Source organism: Thalia democratica, chromosome 2 (assembly GCF_965202585.1).
Source record: "Thalia democratica chromosome 2, ktThaDemo2.hap1.1, whole genome shotgun sequence".
In the NCBI taxonomy this organism is placed as follows: Eukaryota; Metazoa; Chordata; class Thaliacea; order Salpida; family Salpidae; genus Thalia; species Thalia democratica.
The window spans coordinates 62,373,001-62,388,590 of record NC_139166.1 but is presented as its reverse complement, the minus strand read 5'-3'; the positions used below and the strand labels follow the sequence as shown (position 1 = coordinate 62,388,590).

At 24.1% G+C, this 15,590-nt stretch overlaps 1 protein-coding gene across 1 annotated transcript; it reads right to left on the bottom strand.

Annotated features, from left to right (window-relative positions):
* Positions 1-537: 537 nt before the first annotated feature.
* On the bottom strand, positions 538-13,335 carry LOC145849683 (solute carrier family 66 member 2-like). Its single transcript, XM_082954698.1, has 5 exons — positions 13,108-13,335; positions 11,132-11,265; positions 8,165-8,381; positions 1,686-1,788; positions 538-1,200 (listed from the first exon to the last, which is right to left on the bottom strand). Exons 1-5 carry the CDS (start codon positions 13,311-13,313, stop codon positions 1,114-1,116), a joined length of 747 nt encoding a protein of 248 aa, XP_082810824.1. The 5' UTR covers positions 13,314-13,335; the 3' UTR covers positions 538-1,113.
* Positions 13,336-15,590: the final 2,255 nt, after the last annotated feature.

The window sequence follows — 15,590 nt, the reverse complement described above, 5'->3', positions numbered from 1 at the left end:
AATAAGAAGAAAATTAAGATTAATTAACTAACTAAACGTTTTATTTTGATTACAAAACATAAAAACTTATTTATTAAGAAAATGCTACCAAGTTGTTACTAATAAAAAAACCAAGTTTAAAAAAAGTTTTAGAGCTGCCTTTAAGGCACAAACAACTTAAAAACGTACTTAAAAAATTACTTAAATTTTCATTGATAAGAAAACTTTTAACAAACTATTTATAAAATGTAAAGTAAAACATTAAAACATCTGAAACTATGTTTTACTACAGTTAAAGGTTAAAAAGTGCGTTAAAAACTCCAAAAAGCATTTAAAAAATATAAACTTACATCATACGAACATAACAATATTAAAAAAAAAGTGTCATTAAACATAAGTTGCATATTAAAATAAATTTCAAAGAGTATAAGTTTGACTAAACAAAAGTGCTGACTTATGCTGTTTTACTTGAAAAATCTAGAACCTATAAGTTTGATTGGAATTTTTTTAATTGAGAACAGTCAACAGAAAATCAGCATAAAACTAAAAAAACGCTTATCAAAAACAAAAAAACACATTTAAAAACAAATAAAATAATAATTTATTTCCAAATGATAACACTTTGGTGTTTAACATTTTTAGAACCTACTAATAGAAATCAAAACTTTTGCTACTAAAAATTTTCACTCTTTTATTTTAAACATAGTTAAATAAAAAACTTCATAAAACTTTGAGGTTTAGTAACTTATTTTCCGAATAAATTTTTTTCATCGCAACCCTTCTTTCAAAACTTGTAGCTCAACAAACTTGTTTAATAAAAAAGGCAAAAGTGGCTTTAAAATATAACTATAATAAAAAAAGCCAAGCATTGCGAAATTTGTTACTTTAAAATAAAAAAGTTTACACAAAACCTTTAGTTTTTCAAAAAATTAGCATCAAAAAAGGATATCTCCTTAGTTCCATTACAAAAAAAAAAAAACGGAAATGAATAGATAAATATTTTTAATTTAAAGATAATAATTATTAAACAGACGTTAAAACTTATTGTGTTAAACGCAAAGAACAAACCCAAGTACTACACAAGTAAACTTTATCAAAAAAAAAAGTTCAAAAGTTTTCAGCTTTATAGTTGTATCATAACAAGGCCCTCTTATTGGTCGCTATTTGGGGAAATTTCCCGTAATAATACACTTGGGTGAGTATGGAGAGGTCAACTAAAACCTGCACGTAATAATTGAGTCATAATTATTATCTAAGTGCGCATCTAACCTAATACTTTACTGTGCACAGATAACTTTAAATATTTACAAATTCTAGACAGCATTAACAAGAGTTGCACTCTGAAACTATTTAATAAGTTAAGCGCGCAACTGTTAAATCAATACTAGATACTCATGAGTCTTAAAAAAAACACTAATACAAACTAAAATTTTTCAAGTGTGCAGTAGTGTGCGCAAAGATTAATCTACTGTGCAGAGAAATTTTTAAAACTAACAAAGTTTTTTTTTTTGTATATTTTAATAATTTTAACAGCATTTTTTTTTGAACCTACTTAACGACGCAAGTGTCTAATTGTTACTATCAACTTGATAACAGAGGCGCACAAGACTTTTTATTCAATGCTCTTGCACAGAGTTTAAAAATTAAGAGAATCATTAACATGCATACAAATAACACCATCAAATAAATCAAAAAACAACAGTTACCTGCAAAACTCCGCAGAATATGAACTGCAGCGGTGCGTGGTTTATTGAAAAGTAGCAGGTTTTGAACAAGTCACCAGAAGTCCACAGGCACACCATTGAAACGCTGCAAAAATAAATATTTATTCCTATTATGAATGCTGATTTTTTGAAAGATAGTTAACAGTTATTATTAAGTATGAGTTAAAGTTTTTTGAAAGTTTTGAACATGTCGAATTGGTCCATAAACATGCCATTTATAAGCTGGAAGCACTTAAATTAAATGAAAAAAGTATTACAAACACTACATACATGCTGTTTTTCTTTTTGCAACATAATTTTTTTTAACTTGAAAAGATTTTAAATAGATTTCCGGAAGCTCATAAACATACTACTGATGCACTGCAAATATTTAATTGTTTTTCCTTTCACTTACACTATTTTTTTAATGAATGAATGCTAAAATTTATAAAACATTATTTTTTTCAAGTTTTGAACAAGTCACTACTGTTCTATAAGAAATACCACTCATCCACTTAAACTACTTTAAATAAACTTTAAGTCCTTATAAACTAGCTAACACGACATCTACAGATTTTCATATAAAATATAGATTAAAACAAATTAGTATTATGTACTGATTACTTTTAATATTGATACTGTTTTGATAAACATATGAAACTTAATGTTAGAACGACAGTAGAAATGCTTTAAGGTTGTAATTCTAATATTCATACTAAGTAGAATTGAAACAGATAAGTAAAAAAAAAATTGAAATAACTTGTAAATAGTAGTTTTTCAGGTTTAGTATTTAAATGTATTTGAAAGTTTTAATTTTTGAAAACAAGTGAAAGTGCTTATATCGCCTGGAGGCTTTAATGATATCATTAACAAAAAAATAAAGTAAGTATTTTCTAACACTTTAATTAATTAAAATAATGTAGCTGTACAGTTGTATCTACATGTGTTCAGTACGTATGTATTTATTCAAATTAACTTGCATGGTTTTAAGATGTATTTTTAGATTTAAGAAAACAAAAATGTAAAAAAAAACAATATAACTACTTTAATTTCTGTTTTTAAAGTCTAGACATAAACAATTGTTTGTAGCCTTACATTTTAATTTAAAATAAACAACAGGACAAACAAAATATTAAAACCATAAGCTTTATACAAAACTACAACAGAAAACAAATAAGAATTAAAGTGCTAACAGAGCAATTGTATTTTGCTAATGTAAAACTGTAGCTTTGCAAACAGCTTAAATTTAATAATTAAACGTTTCTGTGTATTGTAAATTTATGAACATGTTTTTTTTTTGCATTGCAATCAATTGCAGAGTATCTCAACATTTTAACTGGAATAGTTATCTTCTTACTTTAAAATTAACTATATTTTATTATTATTACTATTATTATATTTTTAAACATCCTCACTTGGTAAAAAAATAAACCAACACAGTTTATAAGATTAAAAGTTTTTCATATACTAAAAAATGAAACATTATGTTTAAAATTTATAGTTTTATTGTTGGTCTTTAAGTATAAAAATTGAAGATGTTGACAAAAAAGAATAAACAAGCTAGGTGATATGCTGTTAAAAAATTAGAGACTTTGTATTTTACTAACACAAATCATTTTGTAAATTAAACTAATGAACATACTGTAGTAAATTATAAAGAATAGAATTAATTAAGTTTGTAAAGAAACAAAAAGGAAGTATTTTATTTATACTGCATAACTGCATTCGTAATTAAAAAAATTAAAACGAAAAAAATTTTGTGCAAAACTAGTTTATGTGTGTATGAAAAAGAATATCAAGTTAAAAAAATGTGTGTAAGAAAAACAATAACAGTTATATAATTTAATTATAGACAACATTAAATTTTAAATTGATAAGTTAAATTAAGTTAGGATAGTTTTATAATTTTAAACATTAATAAAGTACTTTAAAAATTAGATTACCTTAAAATTAAACGCTAAGAAAGTATTTTAATCTAGATTTATTTGAATTGGTAGTCTTATAGTATTTAAATAAATCTAAAAACAACAAAAATACTTAAAAGTAAATTTTATATAAAACACTTAATTTCTTTAAACTAAATTTTATATTTTAACACTTTTTAATATTAAGTACTAACAATTGTTCTATAAGTAGAAAAAAATGTATAAATAAATTATTTTAATTCTTTTCAAACTTATTAAACAAATAAACATGTGAAATCATATCTATTTAGTAATAAATAAACTAGAAAATTATTTTTACAAAACTAGAAAGAAAATCACAATTACTGCGTTTAAACAATTTTTAAAGCTAACTTTATTTCAAAACTTAAGTTTTAAAGATCTCTATTTTTAAATTATTTTTGGGTGCACGACTATTCAAATTCGGATAACTCAAATTCTTAAAAAAAATTGAATTGGCCACAAATAAAAAAGTAATGTATATTTGTCAATTTACAAAAATACATATGTAGGTCGTAATAATAATTAAAAGCTTTTTTTTGCAAAACATTAAATATTTTTTGAGATATGGTTTAAATAGAGCAAAAAAAAAGTTATTTTTAGTAATTAAAAAATATCTTAAAAAACATTTAAGATTTTGCAAAAAAAAGTGCTTGTAAATTTTAATAAGATCTACATATGTATTTTTTATTTTTTTCAAAATTTTATTACTTTTCGAGATATAGTCTTTTAAATACTTTTTCAAGAATTTGAGTTGTCCGAATTTGAATTGTCATGTAACTTGACTTTTTGGTAAAAATACTATATTTGTAATCATAAGTATAGATATTGTGTTGAATAATGTACAATCCTCAATTAGAAAGTCTGTTGTTATCTGGTAACAATTGTCTTTCATAACATAATAAAATTGATAACATATCATTTAAAAAATCTACACTTTATGTAAATTATTGATGGTTTCTTTAAATGTATAACGTAAAACTTGTTTATGTTATTTATAGTAATACCTTTAAGCAAATGGTTTAAATGGAAACTACTCAAATAAACTAGATACCGTTTCTGTTAATAAAAATCTAGTGGTTATAGACTAAAAGTAAAATTTACCAGTGATATTATATTGAAAAATTATTGTATAAATACAACTAAAATAATAAGTTTGAGAATTAAATTTTGGTTAATTTTATATTTGGTTTAAAAAAACTCCGAAAAGTAAATTGGTATATGTGCTATATAACTTGTTTGCTATGAAATAAAAATCAAGGGTTTAAATAAAAATTGAAACAAAGATCAAACAAAAATAAATACAACATACTTTTAAAACACTGAAATAATTTTGTTAAAAGCATGTATGGATTTAAGACTCAATTAATATTCCAATGAGAGCTTTTTAAAACTAAAGTAAATGTATTTTTTTTATGGATTCTTACAAGTTTTTAAATTAAATACTAACAAGACAATATATTGCAAGTATTTAAGTAAGTTTTTTTAAAGATGTTTTAAACATTCTCAAAACACTTTAAAAAACGTTGCTACATTTCAAATAGTGTTAAGAAGAAGTAGATACTAAAAAACAAAGGTTGATAGTTTTCAAATACAAAAGTAGTTTAAATTTTTATTCTAGTTACTACGTCAACATTAGTCAATGTTAAAATATTGCATAAGTTATTTAAGTATTTATATAAAAGCAAAGTTTTAGTGTAAAATATAAGTTAAAAATTAATAAACACAAAATCAAGTCTAGAAAATTTAAATACCTTTTTATAAGCTAAACTTTTAAACTTATCAAAACTTATTAAAAATAAGTTAAAAAATAGGACTAATTAAAAAAATAAGTTTAAAAATAGGTTAAATAGATAATTTTAACTAACTAACACTACTAATATGGTAGACAATGTTTAATGTTTTTTACTGTGAAGATATCGAAAAAAAAATTATTTTCTCTGATTATTTTATAAAACTTTTAAGTCTATGATTTATTTTTCCTGTTTACACAAACAAGATATCAAACAAAAAAATCTTTAACCGTTTAAAAACGAGTAAACTCACTCTAAGATGATAAAAACTATTTACTACATTATGCTTTAACAAACTCAAAACAATATAATAACCCTTAACTTTGTTGTATATTCCTGTAAAAGTAAAAATTTTAAAAAATTGAATGAATAATCTAACCTCATTTTTATATTCCTTTTGCTAAAATAAATAAAAATGCTGCACTAATACTGATTGCGTTAACTAGTGTAAACACTTAAGTTGGAGAGTTTAAGTTGAAATACTTAATTAAAACCAACTATTTTTAAATAGTACGAGTTCAGACAAGCTTCCCTTAAAAGTGCTTAAAACTTCATAGTGATTAATAAAGTAAAAATTTATAAATTTAATTTTTCTAAAACTGTGAGTACAGACCTCATAATAATTACTGTTTTGAAAATAAGGTATTTTTCTTACATATAGAAAACAACTCATTATTTATGTTTCAAAATATTACACTTTATGAAGACCAAACAAAATGCTTGGTTTTCTTGAGTAAAAATAAACTTGTGTTTTAAAGTGATCGAAAAACATATATATTTATATATAAATACGGAATAGTATAAGTATTATGACGTAATAAATCAATAACGTTAGTGATGTAAACTTAACATACATACACCTGGTTTTCTTGAGTAGTACTAAACTTGTGTTTAAAAGCAGGGTTCTTTGAGGCAAAAAAGTCAGCCTGAGTTACATCAAGCTAGTCTGAGTTGGCCATAGTTTATTAAAAAAATTGTTAAAAGGACTTTAAAAAATCAATCAAGCTTTAAATATCTAAAAGAACAAAACTAATAACAAAACATCAATAAAAAAAAATTAAAGTATAAAAATTAGACTGAGTAGCGTGAAAGTGTGGTAACCCTGCAAAGTATTCAAATGTTTTAGATAAAAATATATATATACTAAACAAATAAAATTGAAGAAAACATTGACGACAGGGCCTAAGCCTGGACTTTCGATGACCAAATGATCGAATTAGTATGCTTCACGTTAACTTAATAAATATAATGGTAAACAATAATAAAACGTGAGTTTAAAAAAAGACATATTACAACATAAAAATTATAGAAAACTTATTCCTTAGTAGAATTGTTTTTGAAAACTGTGGCAAATGACACACTAAAAAGTTATAATAAATATAGTTGTACTAAACATATATAAAAATAAACAGTAAAACTAGAATTTGAATAAAATAAAATAAGTATTCATTAGAAAAAAATCGCCTCATTTCCTCAGTAAATATGTTTTTAAACTTGTGTTTTAAATTATTCAAAAGCTATAACTAAATAATTATTTACGTATAAATATATATTAAACACATAAAAAACAGTAACAAAACTTGTGTTTGATAAAAACATACATACAACATAAATTACAAAAGAAAATTCACCTCATTCTCTCAATAAATTTGTTCCCGAAGTGTTTTTGGAAGTACACAAATAAAGTCTTATACACTCTATACCTCATTAAGTAAAACAAAAAACAAGTTTTTTTAAGTTGTACTGAGTTTTGTTTTCTTTAAGATTTCAAAACATATAAAACTAATAAAAACAAAGTGTCTTAACTATACCTTATTACACACTATACCATATGAAGATTAAACATAAACCCTGATAAATTGTGTTGTTGTAAAATTTTTATAAAATTCAAAAACATATGTAAAACAGCAAAAACAATAGTAAAATTTGTTTGAAAAAAAGTACAGCATAACTAAAAATAAACAATCATTCACCTCATGCCTTTTTAATAAATACAAAACTAACCAAAAAAAACAACAAAACTTATGTTTAATAAAAACAAAATAAAACAAATAAACACCTCATGCCCTTTTAATAATTACAAAACTAACCAAAAAAAAAAACAAAAAAACTTATGTTTAATAAAAACAAAATAAAACAAATAAACACCTCATGTCCTTTTAATAATTACAAAACTAACCAAAAAAAAAAACAAAAAAACTTATGTTTAATAAAAACAAAATAAAACAAATATTCACCTCATGTCCTTTTAATAATTACAAAACTAACCAAAAAAAAAACAAAAAAACTTATGTTTAATAAAAACAAAATAAAACAAATATTCACCTCATGTCCTTTTAATAATTACAAAACTAACCAAAAAAAAAACAACAAAACTTATGTTTAATAAAAACAAAATAAAACATTCACCTCATGCCCTTTTAATAAATACAAAACTAACCAAAAAAAAAAACAACAAAACTTATGTTTAATAAAAACAAAATAAAACATTCACCTCATGCCCTTTTAATAAATACAAAACTAACCAAAAAAAAAAAAACAACAAAACTTATGTTTAATAAAAACAAAATAAAACATTCACCTCATGCCCTTTTAATAAATACAAAACTAACCAAAAAAAAAAACAACAAAACTTATGTTTAATAAAAACAAAATAAAACATTCACCTCATGCCCTTTTAATAAATACAAAACTAACCAAAAAAAAAAACAACAAAACTTAGGTTCAATAAAAATAAAACATTCACCTCATGCCCTCGGTGGACTTGTTCCTGAAGTTGTTCGCGAACTGTGGCACGCCCAGCAGTGCTTCGAACAGCAACGCGAGGAAGCCCAGCGTTTCGATGTACAGCTTGTTGTCTAGCAGCAGGTAGGTCAGGTAGGACAGCACGGACACGAGCAGCACGATGGCCTGGAAGTAGTCGCTGAAGCGGTTCCACTTCCAAAAGTACTTGTAGTCGAAGTCTGGAAATATAAAGTAATTTGCAAATATTTTGAATAATTTTTGTGATGTTTGTTTACTATCATTGGTTACTGCTTTTTTTCAAATTATTTCGAAGTAGTCGAAGTCTAAAAATAGAGTAAGCAAGTTTTAGAAATTGTTGTGGATATTTTTGTTTACTTGTAGGTCAAAAGTGTTACTTATTTATGTTTTAATATGTTTTGAACAATTTTAGTGGTGTGTGTTAGGACAAACATTTGCAAGAAGTTGAGAAACTGAAAGTAAAGTACTTTAAGTTCTGAAAGTTAAGAACGTTATTTGAAAATATATTTTATAATTTATGTTAAAAACCTTTTTAAAATATTTAGTATATTTTTTGTGGCGGTTTTTAAATAGTATTATTCAGTAATTGAATTCAAATTATGTTATTATTTGTAGTCGAAGTCTGAAAGTGTTGTAAAAATGAATTTGAAAGGAAGTATTTTGAACAGTTATTGCGATAATTGGTCAGTCTTTTTTTACAGTTCTTTTAGTGCCTTAGCAAGTTGTGTTAGGTAAACAAAACATGTGAGGTTTGATTTTAGTTTTAAAATTTAACAAACTTTGTGTTCGAACTTTGGAAATGCTGCTAAATACTTTTAAGAGAACTTATTTGGACGTTTCAATGATGTTTATAGTTATACCAAAAACTTTTGTGGTCAAGTCTGAAAGTGTTTATAAAAAATTATCTGAAAATGATTTGGAAAATTTTGTAATGTTTTTTTGTTTCATAATACTTGATTTATAATAATGTTAGTATTTTACTTAGATGTAAGATTTTTTTTTCAATTTATACAATTTAAATGCTCTAGTGAAGCTCTGGATACAAAAAGCAGTAGCAACGTATTTACATGCGATGTACAGAAAGTCAGTTGGTTTATGAAGTTAATGATCAAACGCAAAATTTTAATTCTTATAGTAAAGATAGCTGAAGTTTATAGTCGACTGCTTTTTTTATGATGTTTATCTGTTAAAGCAAAAACTTTTATTAAAAATGTGTATTCGAAGCCTTGTAGTAGGTAAAACTTACTAATCTAAAAAATATATATGTAAACACGACACTATTTATCTCAATTTATGAAAAATTCAAAATTTAGACAAACTATTTTATTAATCGATTTTTACTATATTGTAAAATAAATTAATTCTTTGTAAACTCTGAAGAATGCTGAAAGATACAAAACAGCTGTAAAACTTCAAACTTTATGTAAATGCTTTTGTTGGAAGGATAATATAATTTGACCTTTAAAAGTCTTTTGAAATTAGTTAAAATTTAAAGAAAACCCAAAACTGATGAAACATTGCTGAGCAACTGCGTCATAATTAAACACTTTAAATAATCTGTACAAAATTTTGTGTAAACAGATATTAACCTTACCTTAACTAGTTTTAACTTACTGTGAAGCTTGATAAATAACTAGTAAATTAAAGCTAAATCAAAGTTTTCATGCTGATTTTATTTTTTAAGTAATTATAATAAATCTGCATTGATTGAAATAAATACTTTTTAAAATTTAAAGTGTATTATAAGATTATCACTACTAACTTTGCTAGCTGTATATACAACTATATAAGTTTGATAAATCATGTTCAAAATTGAAAATTTTGCAACAATGATTTAGTGATAAATACAAACGTTTTAAAAACAATAAAAATTTTGTAATTTTAGTAAAAAAATGTTTGTATATACACTTATTTAATTTTTTTTTTCTACTATGTTACAGTAAAAATATACTTTAATCATCAGTTTTGTAGTATTAAAAATGTTCAGAAATTTCAAAAAATATTACAAATATGAAGATAAAATTGACAAATAAACCTTATTCATAAAAAAGCTTACAATTTTATTCAAAACATTAAAGCTTGATTGACCATAACAGTAATAAATTTTAATTCTTAGACTAAACATTTATTTAACATTTCAACAACTTTAAAAAAGTTTAATTTTTCATACAAGATTAAATATTCTGTTACAAGGTTATTTATAAAAAAGTAAGTCATTAAACAAGAAATACAAACTTCATGAGATTTATAAGGTATACAATGTTCAGGACCTAAAAACAAAAGTTATACGAAAAGAACACAAAAAGTCCAGGAAATTTATCAAAAACTCTTTTATTAATAATATTAAAAATGTAAAACTTGTAACCACTATTGTATGTTGGTGTTTTCATAAAAAGTGCTGGTGCACACTTTTTATGCACACTTTTTATGCTAGAATAATATTATTTGTTGCTATTCAAAGTATCAATGAATTTTAATACAGTAATAACATAAAAACAAAACTGAAATAAAAGCTAACATTATAATGAAAATAACCCATACATTTCAAAGCTTATTGCTTTATTTATGAAAATTTATTGAGTTTATATGCTAATATTAATTTCACATACCTAGTTGTAATCATTATCCTGGTACAAAAATTTTAAAATCAAGTATTTTTTAACATAGCATTGTTGAACATTTCAAACAGTACTAAAAACCAAAACTGATTAAAAATATAAAAGACTGAAAATATAATTTCAAAATATATAAAGATAAAATAAAACTCTTTATTTGATAAAACCTACTGTGAACAAAAAACATTTCTTGAATTTAATCTCACATATACCATTATGCTTTTTTAATTTTAGGGTACCAATAAAGCTTATTTTACCAGTAAAGCAAAATTTGAAAACAATTTAAAACATTGTGATAACAAAATTATCAAAACTTTTTACTAAATTTCACCAACCAATGAACGCTCTTCTTTTGGTGGTCAGATCGTTGGTGTTTTGCACCTTGACACAGAGTTTCAGCATCAGAAACATCGTTATTATCATCACTATGCTTTGAAGCAGCAGTGGGAACTCAAATGGGTGACCAAACCTAAGAAAAAATTTTAAAACTGTCAGAGTAGAATAATGTACAGATTATCTTATTATTGTAAAGTATAATTTTAAATAAACTAAAGTTGTATTTAAGCCTAAAAGTATTAAAAACAAATAAATATTTTAAATAATAAAGGTAAGTTTAGTATAATACGAATCTTAGAAACTAATGTCAGTACAGTGCTTATTTACTTATCCGGGAACGTTGGGCAAAATTTTTCTGTAAACATGTCCGGATAAGTACAAAAAATCAATTTTTTCATATAATAATATGAATTTGAACAATGCTTGCTAAAAATGACCTAGAATGTTCATTATAAATTAAAAGGTGTAATTCAGAGGCATTTTCTAAGATTACTTGACCAGTTATTAAACTACCCTTCTCACATTCCTGACGAAACCAGATATAAAGGGCGCTCTATAACTATTCAAACCAGCCTCCCTCTACTTTTTATTTGTTTTTAAGGCTTTAATTTAACACAGCTCTTCCTTTTCTGCTTTAAACTTTTAAAACTTTTTTCATTTTTAAAAATTTTGTACAAAGTTGACCTGCCTATACTGAACTAATTGATTATAAAAGACTTTGTTACACTTTTTTATCATTTTACAAACTTCTGGTTTGTTTTTATAGTTAGTGCAACTCCTCTTCTTTTTTTAGAACACTTGTCCATTTCTAAAACCTGGTATGTTAAGTGTGTCAAACTTATATAACTTTAAAAAGTATACATATAGTCATGCATCTTATCTTAAACAGAAAGTGTTTGAATTAACAACTTTTGTAATGTTGTTTGAATTAAAAATCAAACATAAAATCACTGTAGTACACTCATTTTCTAAAAAATCATAATTTAGTTACCTATATAAAAACCTTTGAAAACTTCAATAAAAATCTAAAAGTTATGTTTTAAATAACATTGCTTTAAAATTTCTAAACTGACTTACTTTACATGCAAAGGTTTTCGATAACTAAACTAGTTTTAAACAAAGATAGAATGTAATGTTTAGTAGTATTACTACGTCATAATAATGAACGAAATTGAAAAACTTATATAATCACTTAAAATATTTTAACAGCATGAAAGCTTTAATATTTGTATCATATAAAAATGTTAGTGTTTAATATTGAAAGTTTTTTAATTTTTTCTGACCAAAACTGTCCGCATAAGTTAGCATCCGGATAAGTGAATAGGCACTGTAATATAATTTAGTAAAGGCTAAACCTTAAGCAGAAATTTTGACCTATTTGTCACAGTACTTATTGTATTTTACAAAATAAGCATTGTACAACTATATTTGAACAAACATTGAAAAAAGAGCTACATGAGTTGTTCATAGAATAGAAAAATTCTCAAACTAACAAGAATAAGGTATGCCAAAGAACAAGCCTTACCAAAAATGTTCTTATCTAAATTACCTACGCAAAACTTTAAACAAACATTATTTTAAGAAAAAAAAAATAACAAAAAGTGAATGGATATAAAAACAGAACAATGTCGGCTACTTAATTTTTACTTTCAAAGTGTTCAAAGCTTAAAATAGTAAAACCAATAAAAAATTCAGAAAAAAATTCTTAAGGAGTTAAAATTATAATAAAGCATAAAAAAGTTTACAACAAAAACAAAACTTTAAAGTTAGTCAAAAACAACATTGCAACCAAAAAACTTAAATAAAAAAAACTATTTATTTTCAATAAAAAAACCATAAGTGAATTTTCAATAAATTTAATAAAAAAAACAAGAATCACCACAACCACATATATAAAATTTTCAAACTAAACCAATATAATATTGAATTTCTTAAACTATAAATAAAAAACTCTATTTTGAATGAAAAAACAAACCAGAACAGAATTCTCAACGAGTTGGCCACCAGTAAAAAGAAACAGACGAGTGTGGAGAAACCTTCAGGATTTTCTGTCCGCTTGATGGCGCGGTACTGCGGCACATAGGGGATCACCCCTCCTATCACCATGGCAACCGACGCCGTCCAAGCAATCGTTTGTTTCAGCAGCTCCATAGAGTTGTGTGCGTCCGGGACAATATACATTTAGTGTTTAAGTTTGCTGTTTTTATCTATGGAAAGTGTTCAAGTAATATATTTTCAATATACCTTTTTTTGAATTTTGTTTTCAATATTTTTTACAATAGATTACTCAACTGAAATTTTATTAATTCTATATTATATTAGATTAGCTGTAAGTTAGTTTTTTAAACTATTTTTCATTAACTTTTTTTTCATAGTGTTTGTGTGGTTAGTACAACATACATTTATTATTTAAATTTGCTGATTTTATCTATCGAATAAATTCATCTATTCTTTTTGTTTATCAGTCTTTACCTTTTTAAGCTTATCTGGTACAAGATACTTTTTTTTGAATTTGCTTTTTTGAATCAATAACTATTCGATTTAAAAAATATTACTATCAGGGTAGCCTGAACGACCAAAAAGTATCTTGAGCTGTCTTATGTATATGAAAAAGTTAAAAAAAGAGCCAAAAATTTCTATCAATTTATCATTAAAACTTGCTATTTTTATCTATGAAAATTTTCATTATTAGTTCACTTACCACTTTTTTTTTCTGATAAAGAAAAAATGATAATTTGTTATCTATTATTTGAATATATTCTTTAAGTAAATTTCTATTTACTAATTCCTTTGATGTTTTTATTTTAAAACAGCTGATTGTGAGTTCACTTTAGTATCAGTGATCACACAATTATGTAAACTATGCAATTTTTGGTATAAAGTTATAAAAAAACTTATAGTTAGCTGGTAAGTAGACATCCTTTTTTTTCAAAGTAAAAAATCTAAGATAAATAAAACATAGCTAGATCTAACTGAATATCTTGTTTTCAAAACTTTTTTTATGTTTCAATTATTTTAGAAGTTGCATGAGTTTAAGTGTGGCCAAATTTTAATTTTTATTTATTTAAAATTTACTCAAAAATATGGCATTACCTTGCCTCAAAATTAAGACCTGATTAAATAAGCCAAAACACTTTCAATACTATATGCATGACTATTGGTTTTTATATTTTTTAAGATATGTTACAAAAATAAGTTAATTTGTTTTAAAACAAAAATATTTTGACTTTTAATTGTTTTATGTTTTTTTTTGTTGCTAGGGCAGTTTAAACGTATATTAAGGAACATATAGCTTAAAATACCATAGGGATGGCTTACTAAATTGTTACCCAACCTAGAAAAATAAAATAAGAGGGGCTGAAAAAAATAAAATGAAAAGCTCAATTTTTTGGAAAACTATCTTATGAGATTTTTGCAAGCAATATATCTAAGGCTAATTATATTTTGTTATTAAAAAAAACTGCAGTTAGAATAAATAAAAGTTTACTAAAAACATATGTTGTTTTTCAATAAACACTATACCATATTTAAGAAAAATGGTGTGGAGAATATTTGTAAACAAGTAATTCAGATATTTTTGTGTAATTTTTTGCAAGCAACTTATGTTAAAAGTTTTGAAAAATATTAGTAACTTTAGAACATACATATCTTTTGAAATACTTAAAGCAGAAAAGAAACAAAACTAGTTTTGAGATTAAGAAAAACAGTTCTTTTTGACTATGTATAAAACTTGATTTTATTTTCTAGTCAACAAAAAAACAATGTGTGTTAAACTCCTCCTTAAGCTCTATATGGTTTTGCTTGGGTATTTGAGATATTTCTACTCTTTGCAGTTTTTAATGATGATATTCAATGTTGTTGTTTTACTCCAAACAACATGTTGCCAGAATATTTTTTCTTAAAAATGGTAAACTTTAATCTAATATTAATATTAAGTTAACTTTTTAAGGGGAAGGTTACACAAGATGTAGCTTAATTGCTTGACCTTCATAGAACATTTCTTCTTTAAGAGGAAATTATTATTTTTATATGACTAAAAAATTGATGGCATTGCATTTAAGTTTTAAAATATTAGTCTTATAGTTAAATTATCTTTTATTGTTAAGTCATTGTTGATTTCAGTTTAAAATGACAATTTAAGTTATAAAATCAAAATATTACAGAAATAGTTTGTATTAATAAAATTAAAATTTAATTTAAAGATGGAATTAGATCGTTCGATACTTATGAAAATTTAAGATCTATAAATCCCTTTCCTCAAAATCTAATTAACAAACTCAAAGTTGTTAATCTACTTAAGTTTTATCAATTATTAAATATAAAATTGCACTAAAAACAACATTATACTTAACAATTCAAAGTTATATGCTCATTAATTCAAAACTATGTAAATATGATAAAAAATTTGGTAAATACCTAGGATGATGTCACACCATATCAAGCTGAAATTATATTATG

Coding starts and splice junctions, on each gene's coding strand:
- LOC145849683 (XM_082954698.1), bottom strand. CDS start 13,313: ATGTATATTGTCCCGGACGCACACAACTCTATGGAGCTGCTGAAACAA. Junction 11,266..13,107: donor TCGTTGAGAATTCTGTTCTG/GTTTGTTTTTTC, acceptor ATTTTTTCTTAG/GTTTGGTCACCCATTTGAGT. Junction 1,789..8,164: donor AAGTCCACCGAGGGCATGAG/GTGAATGTTTTA, acceptor TTATTTTTGCAG/CGTTTCAATGGTGTGCCTGT.